We start from the raw sequence: 22,682 nt of genomic DNA, 5'->3' as shown, positions 1-22,682 counted from the left end.
TTCTTACAGATGGATGCCTGACCTTCCAAGGAGCTCAGCTTTCTAAACGATTTCTAATCAATATTACTAATGAGTGAAATGTAATGTTCCCTCCTAAAACAGATCTAATGCTAGCACATGACACATTTTTCAGTGAAGTTCTGCAAGGTCAAGCTAAGGGCATGACTGGGACAAGCAGTGATGGTCTCCTACCTGTAAAGCACACCGGACACTTGAAGGTGCCCCCCATGCCTTCAAAGCTGTGCTCTATCAGGTGGCACTGAAGTTTGGCAGGAGAGTCGAATGTCTGGTTGCAGAGTTTGCATTCATGGTTCAGTCCTTCATCTGCAGGAGAAATCAAAGGAAAAGTGAAATGCATCACAGCCCTTACAAAGAGAAAGTTCAACACAATCTATGATCTGGAGAGACTTTTTGTTTTCCTAAGCTCAGGAAACTGGATGCTCCTCAGCCTCTAAAACTTCAAAAAATTTTTTTTTTTAATTTTTTTTTTACCTGGAATGTTTCAGAATGCACAAAGTTTAACTGGGCATTAAAAGCATAGCCTTCAGTAGGAAATGATGGAAACATCAAAACTTAGCAGAGCCACCTGATCACAACCAAGTACATTTGCAAAACAGCACGTGAGGAATTTAATGCCAATCACACATCATCCCATCTACCACGGGTAAGAACCGTGAATGCAGTTTTTGGTTCTCTGGCTGAGATAGAGTTTCTTGTAACCAGCATGAGACGGGAGGCCAGTTTACAACCTGACGTCACTCATGCTCCACGTTCCCAGTCCCATGGGCATACATGGAACCTTTTGCAAGCCTCAGGATTTCAAAACTCGCTTTCTGGCAATCCTGGATTTTTTTCCTCTTTATTTTCATTTCTCCTCTAAACAGCCCAGAAAAGTCCCCGTGTGCCTTCTGACGCAGCTTTCCCGTCCACGTCCTGTGGCTTTAAAACCCTTCCCGCTCCCTGCTGCTTGTTCCTCTGCTTCCTCCCATTGTCCTCCAAGGCCGGCTGGTGCCTGGCACCAGGTTCCCTTCCTGAGGGTGCTGCAGGATTCATCCACTCTGCCATGAGGGCAGTCAGCGGCTGTCCTACTTAGAAACAGTTGCTAGGTAAGAAGTGGCTTCCAGCCCTGCTGCAGAGGCCTCAATTCCCACAGCGCCGCTTAGAAAAGGTCCTTCTGTATGTCACCGGTGTGCTACATGAGTAGCATTGATCTCGCAGGTAAATACTGTATCTGATTATTGAAAAAAACAAGCGGGAATGAAACACTTGGTGAATGGGGCATGTCCCTGCCATTTCGGAGATGGAAAGGAGTGATTTAGGACAGCGCTCTGCCCATGCCAAACACCGAAACACCAGGTTGCTGGCCTCGCCCCGGACACGGCGCTGCCTGCAGTGATGATTAGTGACTGTGATGACGGGTGTTTGCAGAGGACGGTGAGAGCAGAGACAATGTTTTGTATCCCACACAACAATCCTTTACACCAGTGTAAAGAGAACGTGCCATGGTGTTCGTACAGCTATGTGGGGCCACATGCCCACTAAAAATGATCCTTAGCGACTTACTAGAATTGAAAAAAAAAAAAAAAAAAATCAGTGGTAGCCCTCAGCTTTAGCGTGGTAGCCCTCACCTTAGTCCAAAAGCTAAATTTCACTTTTGTGTAAGTCATGGCATTTTTAACAAAGGGGGAGAATTAGCAGGCTTTAGACAGTGTGAGCTAACCAGGTGCTGGTGGCCATTCTGCAGGTGGGACTACTCAAAACTACCATCGTGTGGTTTCTATGAGGTGCCAGAGCTCTTCACAATGAGAAGGCAAGGGGCAGACAAAACCCAACAAAGCCAAAGATTTACACAAAATTGGGGAGGGTGGTGGAGTGTCTCCTTTGGAGTAAACAGGTAAAAATACACTGACCAAAAATATTTCTATCCTGGTAACAGTCTGTGAGTGGGGAGCTCTCCCTTTACTGAACATTCAGCTCTCATAGTGTTCATCTATACGATGCCTCCAGTGCCTTTCATGGTACAACTGAGATTTACATGTAGCAACTGTGAGAGGACCCCATATCAGCTCTTTAAAATGGACACACTGGCATGTGGCCACTTTTCTAACTCTCCTGCTTCCTGTCATACTTGGTGCCACAGGTACAGACAAGCACGGCTGAGTATCGTTCGCTTACAGACACAGCAAATGGCAGACTTCCTTTCCTTTTCTACCTAATTCTTCATTAAAACAATGTTGAATGTTCCCGACTACCTTCACATGCTGCAGAGCTTTCAGAGGGTGTGAAATGGCAGGCCTGCTCTGAGAGTCAGCTGAAAAATGTCAGTGGTCCTGGCAATCCCACGCCTCCAGACTATTGCCACTGAAGGGCCTGTCTTTGTTACCTACATCAGACAGAAGAACTTTACTCCCAGCCTGCCTGACCGGTCACCAATTTATAGCTGGATCCACTGAAGACAACTCTCAACACAAACTCAGGCAAAGGCTCAGGTCAATCTCAGCTGTTTTGACACCACAGCCTCTCTGGAGAGACTAGAATATGGAGGCTGCTGAGGTACACATCCCATCCAGTCAAACACACTGGTAGTCAGGTACCACTGGCTGATAATACCCTGCGCAAAAGACTCTCATGCAAAGAGTAAGGATAAGTGACACCTTTTGCAACTTTTCCTAGGCAAATTAGCAACCATTTATCAAATACATGCAAACTATTTCATTAGCATGGAAAATTTCACTGGATTCCCAAGAGTTTCCTGGGATTTGGGATTTTCCACCATCACTGACAAACCCTTCCAGTATGTTCTGCTTTTGGTACTGCTGTGAGAAGACAAATATGGCCCATGCAAGCACCATCATGAAGGTGCATGGGCTGCATGAAGCAAAAGATCCTGGCATGCACCAGTATGTACATCTAAGAGAGATGGCTGCATCCTCCAGGGCAGGCTGTGTGCTGTGCTCTTCCAGCAAGCAGCAACCCCTCTGAAAAGAGGAGGAACGTTCAACAATTCTAAACATTTCTAAATGCCTCTTCTTTCCTGAACTTGCTAATTAATTATGAGGACTGTAAAGACTGCCAAACATCATCTGATCATTTCTCCCGTATCCATATCCTTGCCGTGATCATTACCAAATGGATAGTTGTGAAGATGTTGCAAGTCCCCACAAAGGGCAGTTACGAACTAAAAACCCTGTAGGGTAAAGTTTCTCCATCAAACTGTTTCTGCTGATATACACAGTCAAAGCAATTAGGACAAAAGGAACTCCATCTCAGGATCTTCCACATGTCAAGGTGAAGATAATCGATGACAATTCTCAGATCACAGAGTTACTGTTGGCAAAGTGTAAATGAACCATGCTAATCATTCTTAAGCATGGGAAAACTGAACAGGGAGTTCTTCAAACATTCCAAGGAAGAAAGACTTCCTAAAAAGAAATATTTTTATATGAAGCTACAGAAGACAGAGGAGGCATTTTTTTGTGTGTTTCCATTACCTTAGCTGATGAGGAAAAAGTAGGAAGAAAGGCACAGTCTTCTGACGCTGAAGAAAAACTTATTTTACTTACACAGAATTTGTACTTGTTCAAGAAGAACTGAACCCCATTAAGTGTGACCCTATTGTATTTCTCACATCACTCAGATCCGAGGCGATCTCCTGATCACAAACATCAAAACCACTTTGATTACTCTATATTGCAAATCCGATTTTCCTAAAGGCTTATAAACAGGGTTTGAAAAATCCCCTCACCCACTCGCCTGGGGCAGATAGGAAACCTCCCCAGGCAAGAGACATCAATTTGTGCAGAATCTAAGCTTTCTCTTAAAAATAAAATGTTTTTAGTCTACTAGTTCTAAAGACCATATTTAAAATATGACTACATTTGTATAACTAATAGAATAATATTTTTACTAAGTCCCACTGTTCGGGGAGTTATAAACCCCTCCCTTCACACTCCTTTTCACCCATTTTGTGCACATCACCTCCTCTTAGCTACATTCTTGGACAAAGGGTAAGGTTCTACTCCTTGAATTTAAGAATGTGAGACTAGCATGATTTAAATTTAAGGGAGACAGATAAGGTTACAGTATTGGCAGAAGAGCCAGGAGTGCTGGGTTCCATTCCAAACTCTGTCACTGACATACTCTTTTCACCTTGGGCATGACAGTATGGCCTGTGTTTCTCAGACTACCCATCTTTAAATAAGAGGTGCTAATTTTTAATTTCTACTTTAACAAGTTGACCTAATTAGTATCCCTTAAGACTTTTAATACAACAAAGACAGTGGAACTGGAGAAGAGTCCAGGAACTATATACTATACACAGAAGAACCGGAATCACTGCCACCTGCCTTTGAAAAGGTTTAAGATAATATTTCTAGGCACACAACTGCCTGCTCGCCTGGGTCACACAGCACTGTGGAAGCATGTGGGGAACAGGGCTTTGTCCCTGTCCTCTGCTCTCCATAGAAAATTTAAAAGTGTGACCAGCATTTTATCTCCCAGTGGCATGAAAGAGCCAGGGTGTGGCAGTTCTTGCAAAGGTGCCAGATGCGGAAAAAGGATGCAAAAGGCTCTGTTTACACGCTGGCCCCTGTCTATCTCTTCATGTGTAGCAAACAATATGATAGGGTGCAATGGAAGTGCAAAATATAATATCATTAATAAGTAAAGGGCCAGTGAAATGTCACATTTTCAGTTTCCATTTGGGATAAATCTGAAATGGAATGGAGTGTCAAATACAGTCCAAGAGGCTCTCCTTCCCTGTAGAACAGAGCTACTGCTCTTTGCTCTTACTCAGGGAAAAAAAAAAAAAAAAAGAAGGGGAAAAAAGTGCTGAGCAGCTTTAAAAAATTCAATCAAAATAATCTGCTCTTTGGAAAGGTGGCGGCTGACAGTAATTGGAAAATACTGTCTGACTCATTTATTAAAGTGAGATTCAGAGTCAATTGATTTAATAACCATTAGAATATTCTATTAAGGACATAATAGGTTGGCACAGCCCTATTTTTTATTAAGAATTATAGGTAAGAAATAAGCAATGCTATGGAATTTTAGGCAACTGTTGTATGAATTAGACTAAAAATATGGCTTGCAAAATAGATATAAAAGTAGCAAGTATCAAGAGGAGGAATAGGAAAGTACATTACAGTACAAATGAGTTAGATGAATGATGAAAAAGAAATGAACCTTTAATATAAAGCCTGCGCTTTTCCAAATCTAACAGAAAACTATGCATTGCATTCTCTGATGTGATACATTGTAAAACAAGTCAGCATGTCCTTCACATTATGGGTCCAACAACTCCATAAGGAAGGCAGTACCCACTATTTAGCATAGAACTGTTGCTTACTATTACCCTGACATGGTTAGGATATGAGTTTGGACATGGTTAAGCCCTCGCAACATTGATGGGTATGGTTTACCCACCTCTGGTAGTCAAACAAGTTTGATGTGTACAGAATTTCTGCATAAGTAAATTACTTTCCATTTGTAATCTTTACTCAGATAGTAGGAAAATGTAAACATGAATCAATTCCGAATAAATGCATTTAATATTCATAAAAATGTTTAATATTTACACAAATATTAAATGTTTCAGTGGGGGTAGGTAGATTTTAATTGAGGTGCAGCCCATTACCTCAGCAACTAACTTGATAACCAGCTACAAAAACAAACAAAATCAGACTTCCTGCTGAGCTTATATGCACATCTGGGGATCCTCTGTCTTTGCATCAGCTACCGATAACATGGAGGAGTTACTGAGCAACTTGTACAACAGGGAAGGTGCCCCCACTTGCACCCCTACTCGAGGCAGTGCTTTGGATGACCTGGCCCAGTCTGTGATACAACTCAAGGCACAACTTGTTCATTTTGCGGAAGGCCCTGACATTTCAATACACACTTTAAACAAGGGGAACCCTTTAAGCAGCCTGTAGACTGTATGTCCCATGTTTATGCTTCTTGCTTTTCAATAAAAACAAAACTAGAGCAGCTACAAGCAAACGTTCACTGGCTAACTTACATGCAGCTGTTAAGTCAGTAACCACTGGGGGCCCTCTTATATTGTCTGATCAACACTACAGCCATTACCGAGTACCAATTTGTAACAGTTTATAAGTAACTCTTTCTCTTTTTCACCCTCGAGATTGTCCAGAAGGGTCCTTACGCCTTCTACTCTGAATAAATCTATAGGCAAAGGTCCAAAGATGATGATATCCTCCTGGTAAATCTTCATGAGGCTGGGTTCATGCCTAAAAGCATCTGTAGTGTAAACTCTGCCCTCCATACACAACACAGGAATGAAATGTCCTGCAGGCCCTGTATTTTCGTGGTGGTGTTTGTTTTTTTTTTTTTCCCTGTGTCTAAAACATGCACAGCTCCCACATTCACTGTGTTTTCTTTATATTTTTTTTTTTACCAAGCAAATCATGCCCCTAAACCAATTTCTTCTTCACATTCCTTCCACTCTTCCCCGAGTTAATTTTGCAGCACACATTTATAAGCTAGAGATCTGAGGAGTAAGAAAGGAATGCCATAGATGACAGCTAACCCCTCAGCTATAACACCTCACACTGAAAACTGGGGAAGGACAAAATACACAACACTATAATTTCTCGAGTATACAGTCATCTGTGTTTCCTAGCTTGTAGTGCTGTGTTTGCCTGCATCTTTTTATTTCTACCAGCCTCACACTTACACGCTCATCAGCCTCTCTGTGCCACTACAGACAACTCATTCTTGCTCAAAATTTGGTCTGAGGGTTCACTACAGCAAGGAGGTGTGTGACAAGTACCCTCCCATGCTAAGGAACACATAACACCTCTTTCAAGACTGAAAGTTGAAATGAAAAAGGGTCTGAAGTCTCCCTATTTGTACTAATGTTTCTGTCATTTTCAGTAACTCAAACATTACTACAACCCCTCCAATGAAAAACATTATCCACCACAGTGTTAATTTTGGAAGTTGACATGAAAAGCATGGGAATATAGTGATAAAGGAAGAGACAAAGCAAAGGCAAAGCATACAGATGGAAGTTGCAGCAGGAAGAAGAATACAGCTAGAATTTACAGCCGTGAGAACAACCTGTCATGGAAAAACAGTTTTTGCTGAAGTTCTAACTAATGATTCAATCCTGATGGGTCAGGATGGAGGACTGGACAGGAAGACAGAAGTACACCTGTGTCTCTCTTGCACTGTCCAGGGCAGGTCACCACACTTTAGGAAACAGGAGGGGAGGGTGGGGAAGGAAACACCTTCCTCACCGTCTAGGCACTGTTATCCTGCATGCTTTCCCTCTTGTGCCTCATACTACCTTCATGGTGCTCTGTGTTTACTCTTAAAACCACTTTTAACCAATATCACGATGTTAGCTAAAGAAACTCAAAACATCAGGCTGCAACCCAAGCAATGTCTTTCCTCTTGCTTTTTTTTTCAGATCAGAAGGATTTCTGGGCAAGGCTCTGCACATGCCTGAGGAAAGTGGTGGACAAGATTCAAGGAACAATCCTAAACTCTTGAGTCACCAACAACTGTAGCCTCCCAAGGGGAAGCACAGACCAGGCTAGGACACTGCCTTGAAGGATACTGGCCAGCACTAGAAGGAAGAGGATGGGACCTGCACTGTGCTGTTGAGGCCAGGTCACACTGACTCCCAGTAGTAGCACTGGGTAGGAAGCTTGATTCAACATGCAGGAAAAAAATCCTACAGCCTTCTGCAGCGTATTGCTAAAGCTACAGCAAAGGGTGCTGATTGATAGAGTGACAAAGAGCTGGGATCCACCTCCTCAATTAAAGCAAAAGTTCATCTCTCCAGGGCCAGATTTTGAAATTAGATCTGCTTAAGGGAAAGCCAGTCTACTGCATCTTTCATTCCACTGTATTTTTGTCTGAAGCAAGGGATGCATTTCACTTCACCAACTGTTCACTTTTTTGCTTGGTTGCACTCACTTTGGCTGCTTGTAAGTGAACTCTTCTTACCACATGTGCCTTGTATGTTCTATTAAAGCCACAAATTGTCTGCCTTCCATGAGGCTGGATGAAAATAAAAGAAGAGCAACTGGCAGGGTCTATTTCTTAATAACTGTCATGTATTCAGTTCAAGTAAGGATGATTTAAATATAGCAAATGCCCTCTCCATCAAACAACAGCATTTTCTGGGCAACTAGCTACCAGGAGAGAGTTCAGGTATTCAGCAACAGGGTTATTCACCAACTGATGGGACATGCATAATTTGCTACTCCTTGTCTGTAACTGCACCAGAAAAAGGTATTAAAATTTGTTCAAAAAAAAAAGGTCTGTGTTGCATCACATAGCTACACACATTACAAGGTTACACTCCATCACTGGAATAAAATCCCATGTGATAGAGCTTATTTTGGAAACAATTTTACCATGAGATATAAAAAGAAATTTAAACCAGTAGGAATAAGCTGAGTGGTATGAGTTATTTGTAGACAGATGATCCAGCTCAACGTTTACCTTTTCAAAAAGCACTTAGTGAGCACTGATTAAAAACTTGGTGACTGATCCTTCAAATGCTGGCATAGGTAGCTCAGGGGAGCAGGCCTCCCATCTTACTAGACTTCTGTCTAGTGGTACTAAATTCTGCCAGTGTGCAAGGTCAAGCAAGCCCTCCCTCCTTTCAATGCACAGTGAGATACAGATTATTATCTGCATATTACAGATAAAAACCTAAATCCCAGAGCTACTAAATGTCTGTTTTCCCACTCCAAAAAGAGAATGAAAACTCTCTTACTAAATTTCAGTGGTTGAAGAATCAGACTCTGCTTAAACTGCCCATCATTATGAACATAGTGTTGGAATTAGGCTGGAATTAAGTTTTTCTCTGTTCTCTTCTGAGAGCTAAGAGACTGTTTCTTTCCAGGAAGAAAATTTTTTGGACCAAGTTCTCTCCAGTGAAGTCAAATTACAATTTGACTCAGAAATTGCCTGAGCAAAGTAGATATTAATGATTTAATCAAACTGTACGGGGGGAAACTAATAAAAGTGTCACATTTGTATTTAGAATAATAAAGAATAGTAAAAATATAAGTAAAAACTTTTTGGTTTTCCAGCATTGTTCATTCCAGTGTTTTTGTTCACTGTGTAGGTTACAGTTTCTTTTTCTGGTTCTTGCTTTCTGGTTGGAGAACCAGTTTTCTCTGTTATTTAATGTTACATGCCTACTAGTAATGCCCACTCATCTGGGACTTCTGGAACTGGTCAAAGTACCAGTATATCCACTTTTAACTTTTGCACAAAGAAAACACCAATTTTTAAGGTAGGAGAAGATATTTCATGTTGCATAAACTAAATGCAAGCTGTTCTAAATTTAGTGGTACTGGGAAAACATCTTGCATGGAGACAAAGTATCAATATTAATTCTACACTACAGTTGACCAACAGTAGAAATTATGTTTTGTACACAACTCTCATCAGGTTTTTCCTTTGTTCTGAGTATGCAGAAAGGGTCAAAGTTGTCTTCCTTCTTTTGGCATGAAGCTATTACATGTCTGGAAGATAAAGTCTCTAAATGCTGAAATGCTGTTTATCTAACTTACAAAGAATTGCCTGCTTATTCTTAAGGGAAGAAAAAAGTAAAATGGAAAAAAAAAGGACAGGACAGGACAGGACAGGACAGGATAGGACAGGATAGGACAGGATAGGATAGGATAGGATAGGATAGGATAGGATAGGATAGGATAGGATAGGATAGGATAGGATAGGAGAAGATAGGAGAAGATATAGGAGAAGAATAGGAGAAGATAGGATAGGATAGGGTTTTCCTGTTGTACTGCATATTTGAATCAACAGCATAAAGAAATAACAGTTCTTCTCGTATTTCCTAACACATCAGATACTATTGATATTTTTTTACACCAAATCTGAATGCCATTATGTGAGTCAAATATTATCTGTCATCTTTTCACATAGGGGAAGGACACTTTGAAATGAGCACCAATTGCTGGGATACTGATCTAGTTCTTCAACTCATTTAGGGGTGTTTCAACTTCCTGCTTTCTTTCCTCTTAACCTCCATCTCCTCATCCCAGCTCTCAGAAAAATCAGGGAGGAAGAAGTGGTTCAGGCTGTTAAGGCCCTCAGGTCTATGCTGATAACTGGGCATTTAATTAGATTCTTTTCACACGAGCAAACTGCTTTGCCAGTTAGGAGAGATCTCCTTGTACAGCAATGTATTAAAATGGTAAAGCTCTATTTAATTTAGAGAATTATTTATATTGCTCATCTGACTTAGTTTGCTGTTTTATTTAGGAAAGCATGAGAGAGCTCAGTTTTAATTTGCTCTAACCTTTCCCTATGTCTCTCTTTGATTCTGCTATAAAGCAAGCAAGCAGCGTTGGGCTGACATACCAAAAAAGGACCAGACTTATTCTAAACCTACCCCACGCTCTTTCCCACTTTTTCTGCTTGTACTGAGACTTCACACTACGCTGAACAAACAGCTGTTGGGATTCCTATATTAAAAGTTCTTTGTGGATAACAGAATAATGAGGGCCAATTAGTTGTTCTTTCTCTATCTCTTATATATTTGAGGGTTAGCTTTTTTTTTCCCCAATTCTAAATGCCAGTGTTGCAGATATATTCCAAACCCTGACAAAACCTAATTCCTCACTGAAGCAAAGAGCAAAGATACTATTTCCCACCATACTGGCAATTGAGGAGTGGTACATAAGAACACCTCCTCCCACCTCAGTGAACTTTCATGTAGCAGAATGGCAAAATTATGAACTTGAAAAATTAGAGAAGAAGATGTAAAAAAATTAGATTAGAAGAAATGAAGAAGAGTTGGCTGAAAAGAGTTGGCTTTATCTATCAGTGATGTATCATTGATAGATAAAGGCTGGCTGGGGAAAGAGAACAAGCAACGATAAAGAAAAAAGGGGGTAGACTGAAAAGACTGATGGAGAAGTGGGGAACAGAAGCAGGACAAGGGCATGAATCCTAGCTGGAGGTAAAAAGGCCCAGAAAAGTTTCAATTTAACCCTCATTTGAAGTTCACTGAAGAAATAGAGACTACCATACATTTCCAGACAGTGCTTGGGTAATTTAGCACAGTTCCTATGGCAATAATGATAGATGCATTTTTACCTCCAAATGTCTGTAGCCAACAATGTTACCACTGTATAATTAATAACAATAAGCAATTAGAAAGAACAGCAGGTTACAAGTATAAAGCATCAAACTAGGAACAAAATACAGGACCATTATGAGAAAAATAAAAGTATAGGCTGTCAGGTCAGAGTATAGTCTCTCCAAGATAAAAGTTACAGAGATGGAGAAAAATGTAGCCTGACATTAAATGACTATAAGGTGATTAACACCAGTTAGAAAGAAAAAAAACACTTGCAAGGCTCTGAGGAAATCTGAAACGTGGTACGAAAAACATGCCTGTAACAGCAAAAGTCAGGTGGCTGACCACTATAAGACATTAGGTTTTTACTAAGACATAATCTAATAAATAACAAAAGATTGCATTTGCTGGTTGTAAATTTCTCCAAAAGACTCAGTTTTCATTGTGTGTGCCAGTTCATTTAAATTAGAAGAGGTAGGAAAAAACAGAGGAACCCAGGAAGAACTGGAGGAGGACCTGGTCTGACTCTACCTTTAGTGCTGCGCATACATGCACAAAGGTGCCTAGCAGTCACTGAAACCAAATTTATTCAAGCCATGTGCTGCAGAATGGGGAAAATGGCTTAATAACCTTGAGATTTAACCCAATGTATGGCTGGAAGTCTGCACTGGGCAGTTTCCCCTCAGAGGGTTTCTCTGTAACAAGGAAAGTGAGTATTTCATTTTTTTTTTTTTTTTTTAAATGAAGACTGAGATTTTGATGCAGCACTGTCATTTCGGAGGCTCAGGTTGAAAAAGAAGTACTGAACATAGCGAGACTTGTGATCAAATTGTGAAACTGTGAAACCTAATTTACCCAAATGAAATGGGGGACACAAAATTAATTCAGATAAATGAGGATTTTGAATAAGCAAGGGACTATTTAGTGCTTTTAATACACATGCTGGGACACAACCTCATTACAGATCAGGAGTGTTGTGCTGTGAGTTTGTGTCAGAGTGGAAGTGTCACTGACACAACAAATAAAACCAAAAATATCCTACTCCCTGATCGCTTATTTTGTGTTTCCATACACATGCTACATGAGCCTGAAGAATAATTAACACTGCCAAGAAGAAGCAGCAACGGTGGATGAGTCTCACTACAGCAGACCTCTCATCATAGCAGAAATACAAATGTACTAGTTATCGTAACTGTGTTATGTTAAGTAGACCTTTGCCCCACATTATTGTAAGTTAGAGGAGGGAAAAGGGAAAAGGAAGATGATATCAGCATTCCTGATGATATTTTATTTATCCACACATACTGTGGACACAGTTGAAGAATAAGCAGAAGAATGAAAGGAGACATGCAAAACACTTGCAGACCATAGGGTTTTTTAACATTTCGTTAGGGACAAAAAGACTGCCAGTGAAGACAGCCATCCCTTTTATAAAGCAGTCTCAGGCATTACTGCCCACAAAAATCAAACTAAACCAAACAAAAAAAAATTCTGAAAATATTTCTACAGCTATCTTGTGGAATTATAAAGATGTGGTCCCCTTTGTTGTAGGCAAATTTTTAATTTCTTAACTTTATGACAATTTGACCAAGACCTGAGCAGGTTCATTTAAGCTATTTTAAATACTGTATACCCTGATTATATAAAAAAGGGTGGCTCCATAGGATTTTATTTTTATAATCAATCTCTTAATGATATTAAGAAATGGAAGTATAGTACAAGAAATTTACAGAGTTGTACAAGATGTGCATTTACCTAGTCTTTTCTTTTTGAAAGCTGGAGGGCCATTGCTTGGAAACCCTGATGCTGTTTAAAATGAAGTGTCTTCATCACAAACCTTGCAGGCAGCAAGTTTCTCTACTTACTCGGCACGTTATGCTTACTTGTCAGTCTTTCTCCAAACAAAGTGGGGAAAACAAGCACATGAGACGCAAAGATGTAAAGCAGATAGAATATATCCCCCAGCCCCTTCAATTGCCTCCTTCACCTCACTCAAGAAGCAATTTTAAATTTATTAAACCTGGAGGTGAGCCGAGGGATTTAACACTAGGCAGGATTTGAACAACAGAAAATAAGGTCAAGGAGGAGTATTACCCCTCTAGTCATATTTGGAAAAACAGGGGCATTTTAGAAGTAAAAAAAAAGGGCAAACTTGCTTGCTGTGCCATGCATCACTCTGACCAGCAAGAGCCCACTGTTAGATTTTGCCATGCATTTTGATAAGTGAAGCATGCAGATTTGGATTCTGTGACACTTTTGCAAATAAGCGACATATTTTGTTGATCGTCAATTTCTGTTTGATTGCTGGACTTGATAAATGACATGACAGCAGAGAAGATGAAAAATTGCTGTGTTAAATCCTTGAAAATTATACAGCAGAAAAGGTGGGCAGCCTCTGTAGTTCAGCTGGGCACCAAAAGCCAGAGATCAGAACTGGAAATAACAGCTGATGAAGAATACCCGCAGAGCAGCAAGGAAACTGAGGTGGGGCAACTGAACTGAAAGCTGTACTCACAAGCCATCTACCCACACCCTTCTCTTTCCAGCATTTCATCTCTGTGACTGACACACCCTTCCTCTCCCCCCAAAAGATAAAAAGACAACAAAGTGGCTATGAAGAGAAAAAAAATAACTTGAAAGTGAGCTATAGCAAACAGAAGGTTGGCCAACATACCAAAATACCAGCATTTCTCAGAAAAACCACTCTGGAGGTCTCAGTAAAGGGTGGCAACAGCAGGAAAACTCCAAATTAAAGTTGTTGTTCTGCCTTAGTTCATTATGTTGCTGAGATATTACCTCATGTATAGTTCATTATCTTTGAATAACACATTCTGTGCCCTCTGTGCCTAAATCAAAACTCTGCCACATCATGGTAAGTCAAATATACCCGCCAAATAACAGGTATCACCATCAATTCCACGAAAAGCCCTCATGAAAGAAGTGGAATGTTGTGTGACCAAGATTTCAGTGTTGTCTCTTCCCAGCAGTGCAAAACAAATCAATACTGGAGGGGAAAAGTTTGCCTACAGTCTTGAATATGTGTATGTGTGTTTGCCTTTGCATTAGAGAAACAGGAGAAAGCTAGCTGACTCTGCAAGTACAATGGTTTCAAGCAGGAGGGAAAACTTAACAGGATGCAACTCTTACAGGACTCAGGAAATAAGAAACAAATGTCACTTCTCAGGTCATCTTACCTCTGATAATAAGAAGAATGAGCATGGATGGTTGACTGATTTCAGCCGGCTGAACACCAGTGGAGCATACAGTCTTTCATTTTGGATAACTTAGGCTGCAAGTTGTACAGTGTATTTTTTTAAGATGCCACCTGAGTGATACATTCAAAGGCAGCCCAATTTCTCAAACTTAGTGACTGCCAATGGAAGCTAGGTGTCCATCTGCATTTACACACCTCTGAAAAAAATAATCCACCTCTCTGCTGTGGAAGTGCAGAAGCAGCTCCCTTTCCACCCCACTACTCCCTGCTCATTCATGCCATTCCCCCAAGTCCCCTCGCTGCTTTCATCCAAATAGAAACAAAAAAGGAAATCTGCTTCATTACATTTGCTTGCATTAATTGATGTTAAAAAAAGTCTGTTAAAAATAAAGTGCAGCAGTGACATTTTTCTTTGCTAAAGCACGATAACAACACATTAGAAACATTACAAGAGGGTCCCCTGGTAGGATTGGGAAGTTCCACTCTGGCAGTAAAATGCAACTACTGTATGTTCCCAGATTTATTTATTTATTTATCCATGTATTTACTAAATGCAGAATGGGTCACAAATACAGATAAAACTCCCTGGCTCAGCAGCTGGATTGCAATACTCCATGAGAGAACTGGATGGGTACTGTGTATTTTTAGCATTCGTTTTACCCTGGTCAAAGAAGTGATCCTGTTTACTGGTGGCAGTGACGCTTGCAGCTATTCAGTCCCAGCTTGACATTTTCCCTATGGCTGCACCTCTTGCTTTTGCATAAGTTGGGTGGTTCTGAAGGACGCAACACTTTGTGCCCAGAGGTCCCTTTGACATTTTAGAACAATGCATTCATCAGGCTGCTGGTCTCCTGAGGTACAACCAGAGCAGCAGAATAACTAAGGAACCACAGAACCCAGCCCGCTCACCCATTCTCCAAGAAATCTCTCCCTGTGCCAGCTGACATACTGGTTTCTGGGAAAACAGTTTCAAGCCAAGTAAAAGACTGCATTGCCTTCAGGGAAGGTGAGTACAGATGCTAAATTAGGCCTGGAAGGATTGCAAAAGTGGGGAGAAATAGAAACAAAGGGGTCAATTGTTTTCATGTCCCTGGTATTGCCTACCAGGATAAATATAGCCTCTCTTCTGTTGCGTCTCTCTGTACTCAGGGCTTTGTAAAATTCCCTGAGCATGTGCAGAATCAGGCCCCTAATCCTGCCGCTTCCATAAGCTTTGCCAAACCCTCAAAGTCCAGTCAGTTGAATATTCTTAAAAATGTATTTTTCTAGACCATCTGAAGATGTCTGAGAGCAAAGGAGATGTGGGCAGGTAAGTGGTTCTTTGTCTGTAGCCTCTCAGAGTTTGATGGAATAAGAACAGCAGAATATACTGTCACCTGGCCTTTTTACCCATTTCCCACAGTTCCGACTATATTCCAGGCAGGGGGCCCTAGTCCAGAGAACCTCTTCATGGGAGGACAAGCAGCCAGAAGAGAAAGTGACTGGCAACACTGAATAAGGCACACATATTTGTGCCCTTTTTTCTGAAACAAATAGTCACTCCAGGCAACCACGGCAGAACTTAGATGTCAAAGAGGACACAAAGCTGGACAAGGCAGAGCTGTGCAGGGGAGCTGACAGCATTTCTTCAAAGCGTAAGAGCTGTGTGACAAAAGATAATGGGACGTTGGCTGTAACTCCAGAAATAGGTGTTCAAAGCTGTGAGCATTAGAGGAGCACAGAGGTGGGGATAAAGGGATCTCAACAAGGGAGCGTAAGCAGGGTTGGATAGAAATCTTTGAAAATGATCACAAGATGCTTACATATGATAAAGGGGTAAGAGTAACACAAGTAACTGTTAGTAAATCACATGAAGTCAGTATCCAAAAACAGCCTGGTGTCTGCACTTGTCTAGTCTGAGGGAAAACAACGTGGCTAAAGTGAAATATAACTTGGCTTCTAATAAGAGAACTGGCTGTAGAGGTGGAAAGAAATGGAGAGATCTTTGAGATGATGAGAAGGAAAAAGCAGTGGGATTTAGAGACGGGAACGGGTGGATTAACGGAGCAAAAAGGAGCCAAAAATAACAGTGGAGGAATATTGAGAGAACATTACTGACAGGTGTCTGCTAGTTATAATTATATATCTCCTCTAATGCCAGTGTTATATTAGACTCTATCTTAACACAGATATTATTTCAGTCTTTGAAGATCTTAATCAAAGGAGAAGAAGAAATACTTTCTTTTACAGGACTTAACAATCAAGCAGTGAATAAAGTACACTGCAGAGAGAGAAGCTGGAAGAGCAGCAATATGGATACATGTATAATAAAAGATACATGCATACGCATTTCAAATTGCATATAGAAATGATGCTTGAACTGCTACTTAAGCAGGATTACTCCTGAAACCATAGTCAGAACAAGTCTCTAATATCAACTTGAATGAGGAGGAGTAGGCATTTTTCCCCTGATCCAAGCCTAATGGGGCTGCAGGGGAGAAGAGGAGGTGCTTTTATGTGAAGCTGGTGAATACTTTTTTTGAAGGAGACTGCAGTCAGCTTGATTGTTGTGTTTTACCAGCAAAATAACTGCAGCTGCAACCGGCTACAATTAGGTTTTTAGTAATGTGTTAACAGGTAGCTATGCACGCAAAAATGAAATCCAGTCAAGGCAAGCTGAACTTTGATCCTCAACCTATCTTTTACAAAGCAGCACCAAGGGACTATGTTTTCTTCTTAGCAGCTTTCATACGGATACTATCACAACAATTAGTGCTTTTGAGACATGCTGGTGGGATTGACAGCTGGCTGATGACACAGTACAGCCTGGAGACTGCCATTAGATCATTACTATTGACAGGTTATCTGCTTGCTCCTCACCAGTGAAAAGTTATTGTCTTCTTGCAATGGCAACTTATTCTTGAAATAGGCCTTCCAAAATTTTATTCACACCACAACTGTTCCAAAAATGTGTTTCACAAGGGGCAATCCCAATGTTTTAATGCCATCATTATGGATACCCTACAAATGTTTTAAGGCAGATTTTCTCATCAACATATGGGAATAATTGCTGGAATAGGATTTTCATTAATCCTTTTAACTGCCATGTAAACTGTGGAAAAGTGTGTGCACACATACACATATGTGTGTATTTGTTTCCATGTCAAATTTACAGATCTAAACAAAGCTGCAGGGAACTATTGTAAAGACACGTAAGTGAGATGGCTCTGCACAGGAAAGAAACTGTAGTATAGTGAGAGCATCCCAGCTGAACAGAAGGAGAAGATGAACACAAGTTACCTAAGATTAAAAATAAGCAAACCATTCTGCATGCACCAGAAAGCAAGAAATAGTTGCTTTCCCCAGATTTGTGTTTCCCAGTTGATCGACTGTGTCCAAGAACGCACATGCAGAAGGTCTCTCCCAGGTCCTATTTTTCTGTTCTCTCCTACAGAATCTGTGATGTTTAGAAAGGGCTGAATCTCACTATACACTTTTTCCCTGTCAGGGAACATTGTACAGATTGCTGTCCTTCACTCAGCTGCATTCTCACAAAGTGTAGAAGCACAGATCTCTTTGAGTCCTCTCTCCTTCTGTGATATGAACAAACAAGGAAGACCTGACACCCGGACACACATGCACTATGGCCATGTGACTGCTGCATAGCATGGTTTTGAAGAAACAGGGTTTCATACATAACTGAACTTTCTAGCTTATGAGCAACACAAAAAAACAGTGTTCTAAATGTATATCACTTAGTTACTTTTGGTTAGCTGTGGCGAAGAGAAAACCTCTGTTGTCCCAGGTGCCCCAAGGTCTGTCACTCTACTGCCACCTGCTACAAGTCCATGCCAGTGCTGAGCAGTCTGGCTGATCCCAGGTGACCCCAGCACTCCTCCCCATGCCTCCCTTCACAGTCTGGGGGAAAAAACCCAAACAAAACAGAGAATGTTCTTCATGGTCAGCCTCGCTGACATCCTTTGAGCTCACCTGCTATATGACTTGGGATATGAAGTCACTGTCAGAAGGCCAACATACAGTTATTTACCAAGTGAGAGAAGTGTTATTTCTTTACAAAATGAAGACTCAAAATGCCTTTGCAAGATTTGGGGCAGGGACTGCTTTTTCCACATTTCTGTAATATCACCGCATGTTATCGTGAAGCTGGTACTGGGCTACACACAAAATTTCAGTAAATTCCTTAGTGATGGTTTCGTGTTCTGTATCAGTGCAATAAAGGAAACCAAATGGAGGGATTCTTCCTGTATGCTCCACAACACCTCATGATCACACTGAATTCCCAATGGGTACCCAGCATCTCACACATGACTCTGACACCCTGCCAAATGAGGCTCTCTCAGCAGACTTCTGAGTGAACCTCTTGCTTTCCAGGACTTCAGAAAAGGGCTACCTATGATAGTGGAGCGTGGTATGTTCCATCAAAACACTAAAAACACAGGAGTGTAAAGCAGCAAAGTGTTAAATCAAAACAGGCCATGGGCACTGGCCTCTCCTACTGGTTATGGATATGAGGCACTCTTTCATGACAATGCCTTGACAGACTTCTCCTTTCAGCAACATGAGACACTTCTTTCCTTGGGGAGTGGACAGGGAGCTAGAAAAAGGCTAATCACTTTTAAAAGTATTGAAAAAGAAAAAATCTCTATCTATCTATCTATCTGGATAAAGAAAAGTCTAAGGATTTCTAATTTGGAGAAAACATCTCATGGAGCACACGAGACAGTTGCTAGGGGCCTCTGACTGACAGCTCTTGGGTCTTCTCCGTACCTTTGATCTGCATTATGAAATGTTAATGTCCACCACGTCAGGACTTGTTACATAAACATACCCTTTCTCTAACTGCTCAGTCCTGCCCGTTGCAGCTTCCATTCATATTATCCATTTATATTTAAATGCTGACTTGGAGCTTATACCCAGAAGCACTGACATTTTTAAAGAGGAGCAGCTAAACTAGGGTAAACTGCTAAATATAATTTATTGATGATAAAGAGCTCAGTTCAGATTAAATTCCAGCAATTTAATAATGAACACATTCACATCCTGCATCCGGAATATGTATATGTATGTGTTTTCCCCTCCTCATTTAACTGGGAGAAGGGGGTCTCGGAATCTGTGATTTCCTGTTGATTAGATGTGAAGCAACCACAAGCACATATTTTTGATATCTCTATTAACAGACTGTTCATGTCTAACTGCAAAACTTGGTTGCACTTCTCTCAACATCTTTGCCCAAGACAGACCAGTAAACACAATTCCTCTCTCTATAATTAGCCTTTTCTCTAAGGGCCCTGAAGTAAGTCTGCATGCCGTAGATTTAATATCCAGTGCTATATCCATATGTGCTGCCCTTGCCTGGTCCCAGAGCATATAAACTCCCCTATTAGCAGCCTTGACTGCTTAATTATGCAGATTTTTTTTGTACCCGCCTGCCTGTAAAATTACTGTGTCTAACCTTTTTTTTCTCCCTCCTCTTTGCACCATGCTGGCCATTCTAATGAAATCGGCATAGGGGAAAGGGCCTGATTTGCAGTTATGGAGGCTGGATCGCACTGGCAATCTGTCCTTAGTGGGAGTTACAAAAGAAGTCAAATGCCTTCATCTGGTTCTCCCTTCTCATCCCCAAGGTGATTGAGTTCACTTCCTGATGCTTCCCAAGTTTTCCTCGGGCTGTCCAATCAGCGCATCCACCAGGGAGCCCAGCCTAGCTTGCAACAGTCTCCGTATCTAGTTACAGCCCCACCAGGGACAGTCAACTATCCACCCCCAAGCCTTCAGATGAAAACCTTTTCTAACAAGGCCGCCCAGCGCCAATGAAATAACACACATCTGCATATCCACTGGGTCCCATGTTTCTTGTGCTCATGGATTATGTATCTTGCAGCCTCTAATAAAGAAATGCAGTTCTTTGTTTAATGTTTATCTTGTGCTTGTTAAGCAAATGCTAATGTTGTATCAGAATGCTTTAGTGCTATTTGGGTTTTTGGTGATTTACTACAAGACAATCTGCTGTGAAGTAAATTTAGAGGGGAGGGGGAAGGAAAAAAAAAAACCATTCCAGCTTAGAGAGAGCGAGAGAGAGAATGGTTTGACAGAGAAGGAGCAAGAGGCAGAGGGAAAGACGGAGGGAGCGAGATGGGAGAGTGAGCGCAACAGCTCCCAGCATGACTTCCCTAACCCCCGGCTGACATGCCCACTTCATCACTAGCCAGTCCGATACCTGGAGGTACAGAATCAACCCAGTATGATTTCCAAAAGGGATGAGATGATAACTTCCCCTTCAGTGATAAGGTAAACAGTGTCCTGAAGGGTAAACAAAAAATAAAAAAGTCCCTTTTGTTGTCTGCCTTTGTGCCCTGATGGTTAGCACTGTGCTGTGTTATTCACAGACCACAGGGAAGCCCTAGATTTAATTGTTTATGCCTGGCTCGGCTAGAAATAGGCAAAAGAGAATATGAGGTATTCAGAACCCCCTTCTCCAAATTATTTTTTCTTCCCTCCCCGCTCAGGAGGGGAAGAGAGGAGATTTGGAAGCTGATCAACAAATGAATGTCCTCTATTTACCCTTTGGCAAGACAGAATACAGATATCCACAGTGTTAAGTGCTCCTGTCAGTCTCTGTTCAATTCCTTCAACCCTGTTTTGAAAGAAGATGTAAGTTTTGGAGTTCTGTTTATTTTTCTTCTACAAATGAATCAGGGTCAATAAAACACAGATCTCCAAAAGGACGAGACCTGAGGGCTAACTAGAAATGTAGCTGCCCACATAAACTGTTTCAGGCCACAACATCCTTTTTAGCAACTACCCTTTGTCACAAAATCAGTTCATTTTAAGGACTGCATGAAATAAGGCTGCACAAGGTCTCCCAGGTCAAACCAGAATTACAACTTAAAAACAATGTTGTGGACAAACAATTCTATACCTTCAACATGACAGAAGGCCAAAATACTTATCTTCTGGAATCACAAAGGTATCATGCAGTAAGGAAGTAAATTAATATTAATTCCCTTTGCACACACATGTGCACTTTTGAGCACATGAATATCTCATGTATTGCTGCATTCCTCTTCTCTTAGCACACCTTTCACCCTACTGTGCAGGAGTGTGATAGTATGTGAATGCATCAAAATGCTGCACCTGTAGATGTATACAATTACTAATTGCAAACACTCAGCATCTTAAGATCTTACATTGTTTATTCTGAGAGAGTAAACTGGCATGAGTAAGTTGGTGCTCAGTCTTCTGGACTGAGAACAATGGACACTGAAAGTCTTTGATATAAAAGATGGAAAGTTTGAGAAATGGTTATGTGAGGTTTTCCACCTTACCCCTTTTTATGTGCCTTGATTTTCAAAAGATCATTTCAGCTAGTAAAATGGACTCCATTTTTTGAACCCACCCAAATCTCTAAGCTACCTGCTGAAACTGCTGATAAAATATGCCTCTTCATAAATACCAGTTGGATATTTTGGTGCTATTTATTTACAAGGAGCTGAATTCTCATTTTGGACTAAAATCTATCATCAAGTAGATTCATCTAAGATAATATTTGCTCTATTAATTTAAAGTGGAGGTATCTGCCTCAGCTATCTCAGCCCTGTGTCTTACGAACACAGGCATCCTATGTTTGTCTTCTACTGCCTTCTCCTTTCCCCGCTTTTCTTCAACCAAACAGTAAATTTTCATCTAAGTGGTATACTTAATTTTTATGTATTTGGGGTTTTACTATACAAAGCCATTGTAAGCTCCATACACTCTGCTAATGTGCTGTTTATTACGAGATGCAATTCAAGGTCTTACCTGTAATCTCTTAAAGCCCCTAATGACCTAGGGTTGGGCTGCATTTGAGACTTGCTCTCCACTTCCAGGCCACCAAGAAAATTGAGCTCTATAGGAACAGCAAACCTGAGAGTGTTCCCCTTTAAATCCCTTAAAGCAAGAGAGCTTCTCCATAAGTTAATTGTAGAAGCCTGTGTCTGACCTGCTGACTTCAGCCAACTCTACACAACTGCATCATCACCATGAACTGGCTGCATGAAAACCCTGTCAGAGGCTTCATTTCCCTCCTGCAGTCTCCATCAAAGCCACCTTTAGTAATCCCTACAGGTGAGAACACTGCTCAGCATAAATTAAGAAAGAGGCTCAAGGACACAATGAGTCTGTGATACGTACTCTTGGCCTTAAATATTGGAAATCTTCAGCCTGAGTTTGATAAAGGTGGCTATTAGAAATAGGAGAATTGACCTAGTGTCTAGGATTTGTGTACAGGTCATCTTACTGCAATAGTAAAGTCATCTTCACTAGCCAGTCTGTGTCATTCCAGTTTCCACACCAACGGATTATTATTAGACATCACTAATGCATGTGTTCCTGATAGCCTGT

The 22,682-nt window shown here is 41.0% G+C and overlaps 1 protein-coding gene across 7 annotated transcripts in view; it reads right to left on the bottom strand.

The window, feature by feature from the left end:
* The window catches only part of ZNF521 (zinc finger protein 521), a 235,415-nt gene that overhangs the window by 29,657 nt on the left and 183,076 nt on the right, over positions 1-22,682 (bottom strand). For all 7 annotated transcript variants that reach the window (XM_027887566.1, XM_027887568.1, XM_027887562.1 and 4 more), the window contains one exon: positions 193-324. In XM_027887566.1, coding sequence (XP_027743367.1) covers positions 193-324 — 132 coding nt within the window. The remainder of the gene's footprint in view (positions 1-192; positions 325-22,682) is intronic.

This window comes from Empidonax traillii, unplaced genomic scaffold, assembly GCF_003031625.1.
Source record: "Empidonax traillii isolate 1590-97213 ecotype Southwest subspecies unplaced genomic scaffold, ASM303162v1 scaffold215:size2007263, whole genome shotgun sequence".
Classification (NCBI taxonomy): Eukaryota; Metazoa; Chordata; class Aves; order Passeriformes; family Tyrannidae; genus Empidonax; species Empidonax traillii.
Note: the sequence above shows the minus strand (reverse complement) of the source record. Positions and strands in the feature narration are given on the sequence as shown.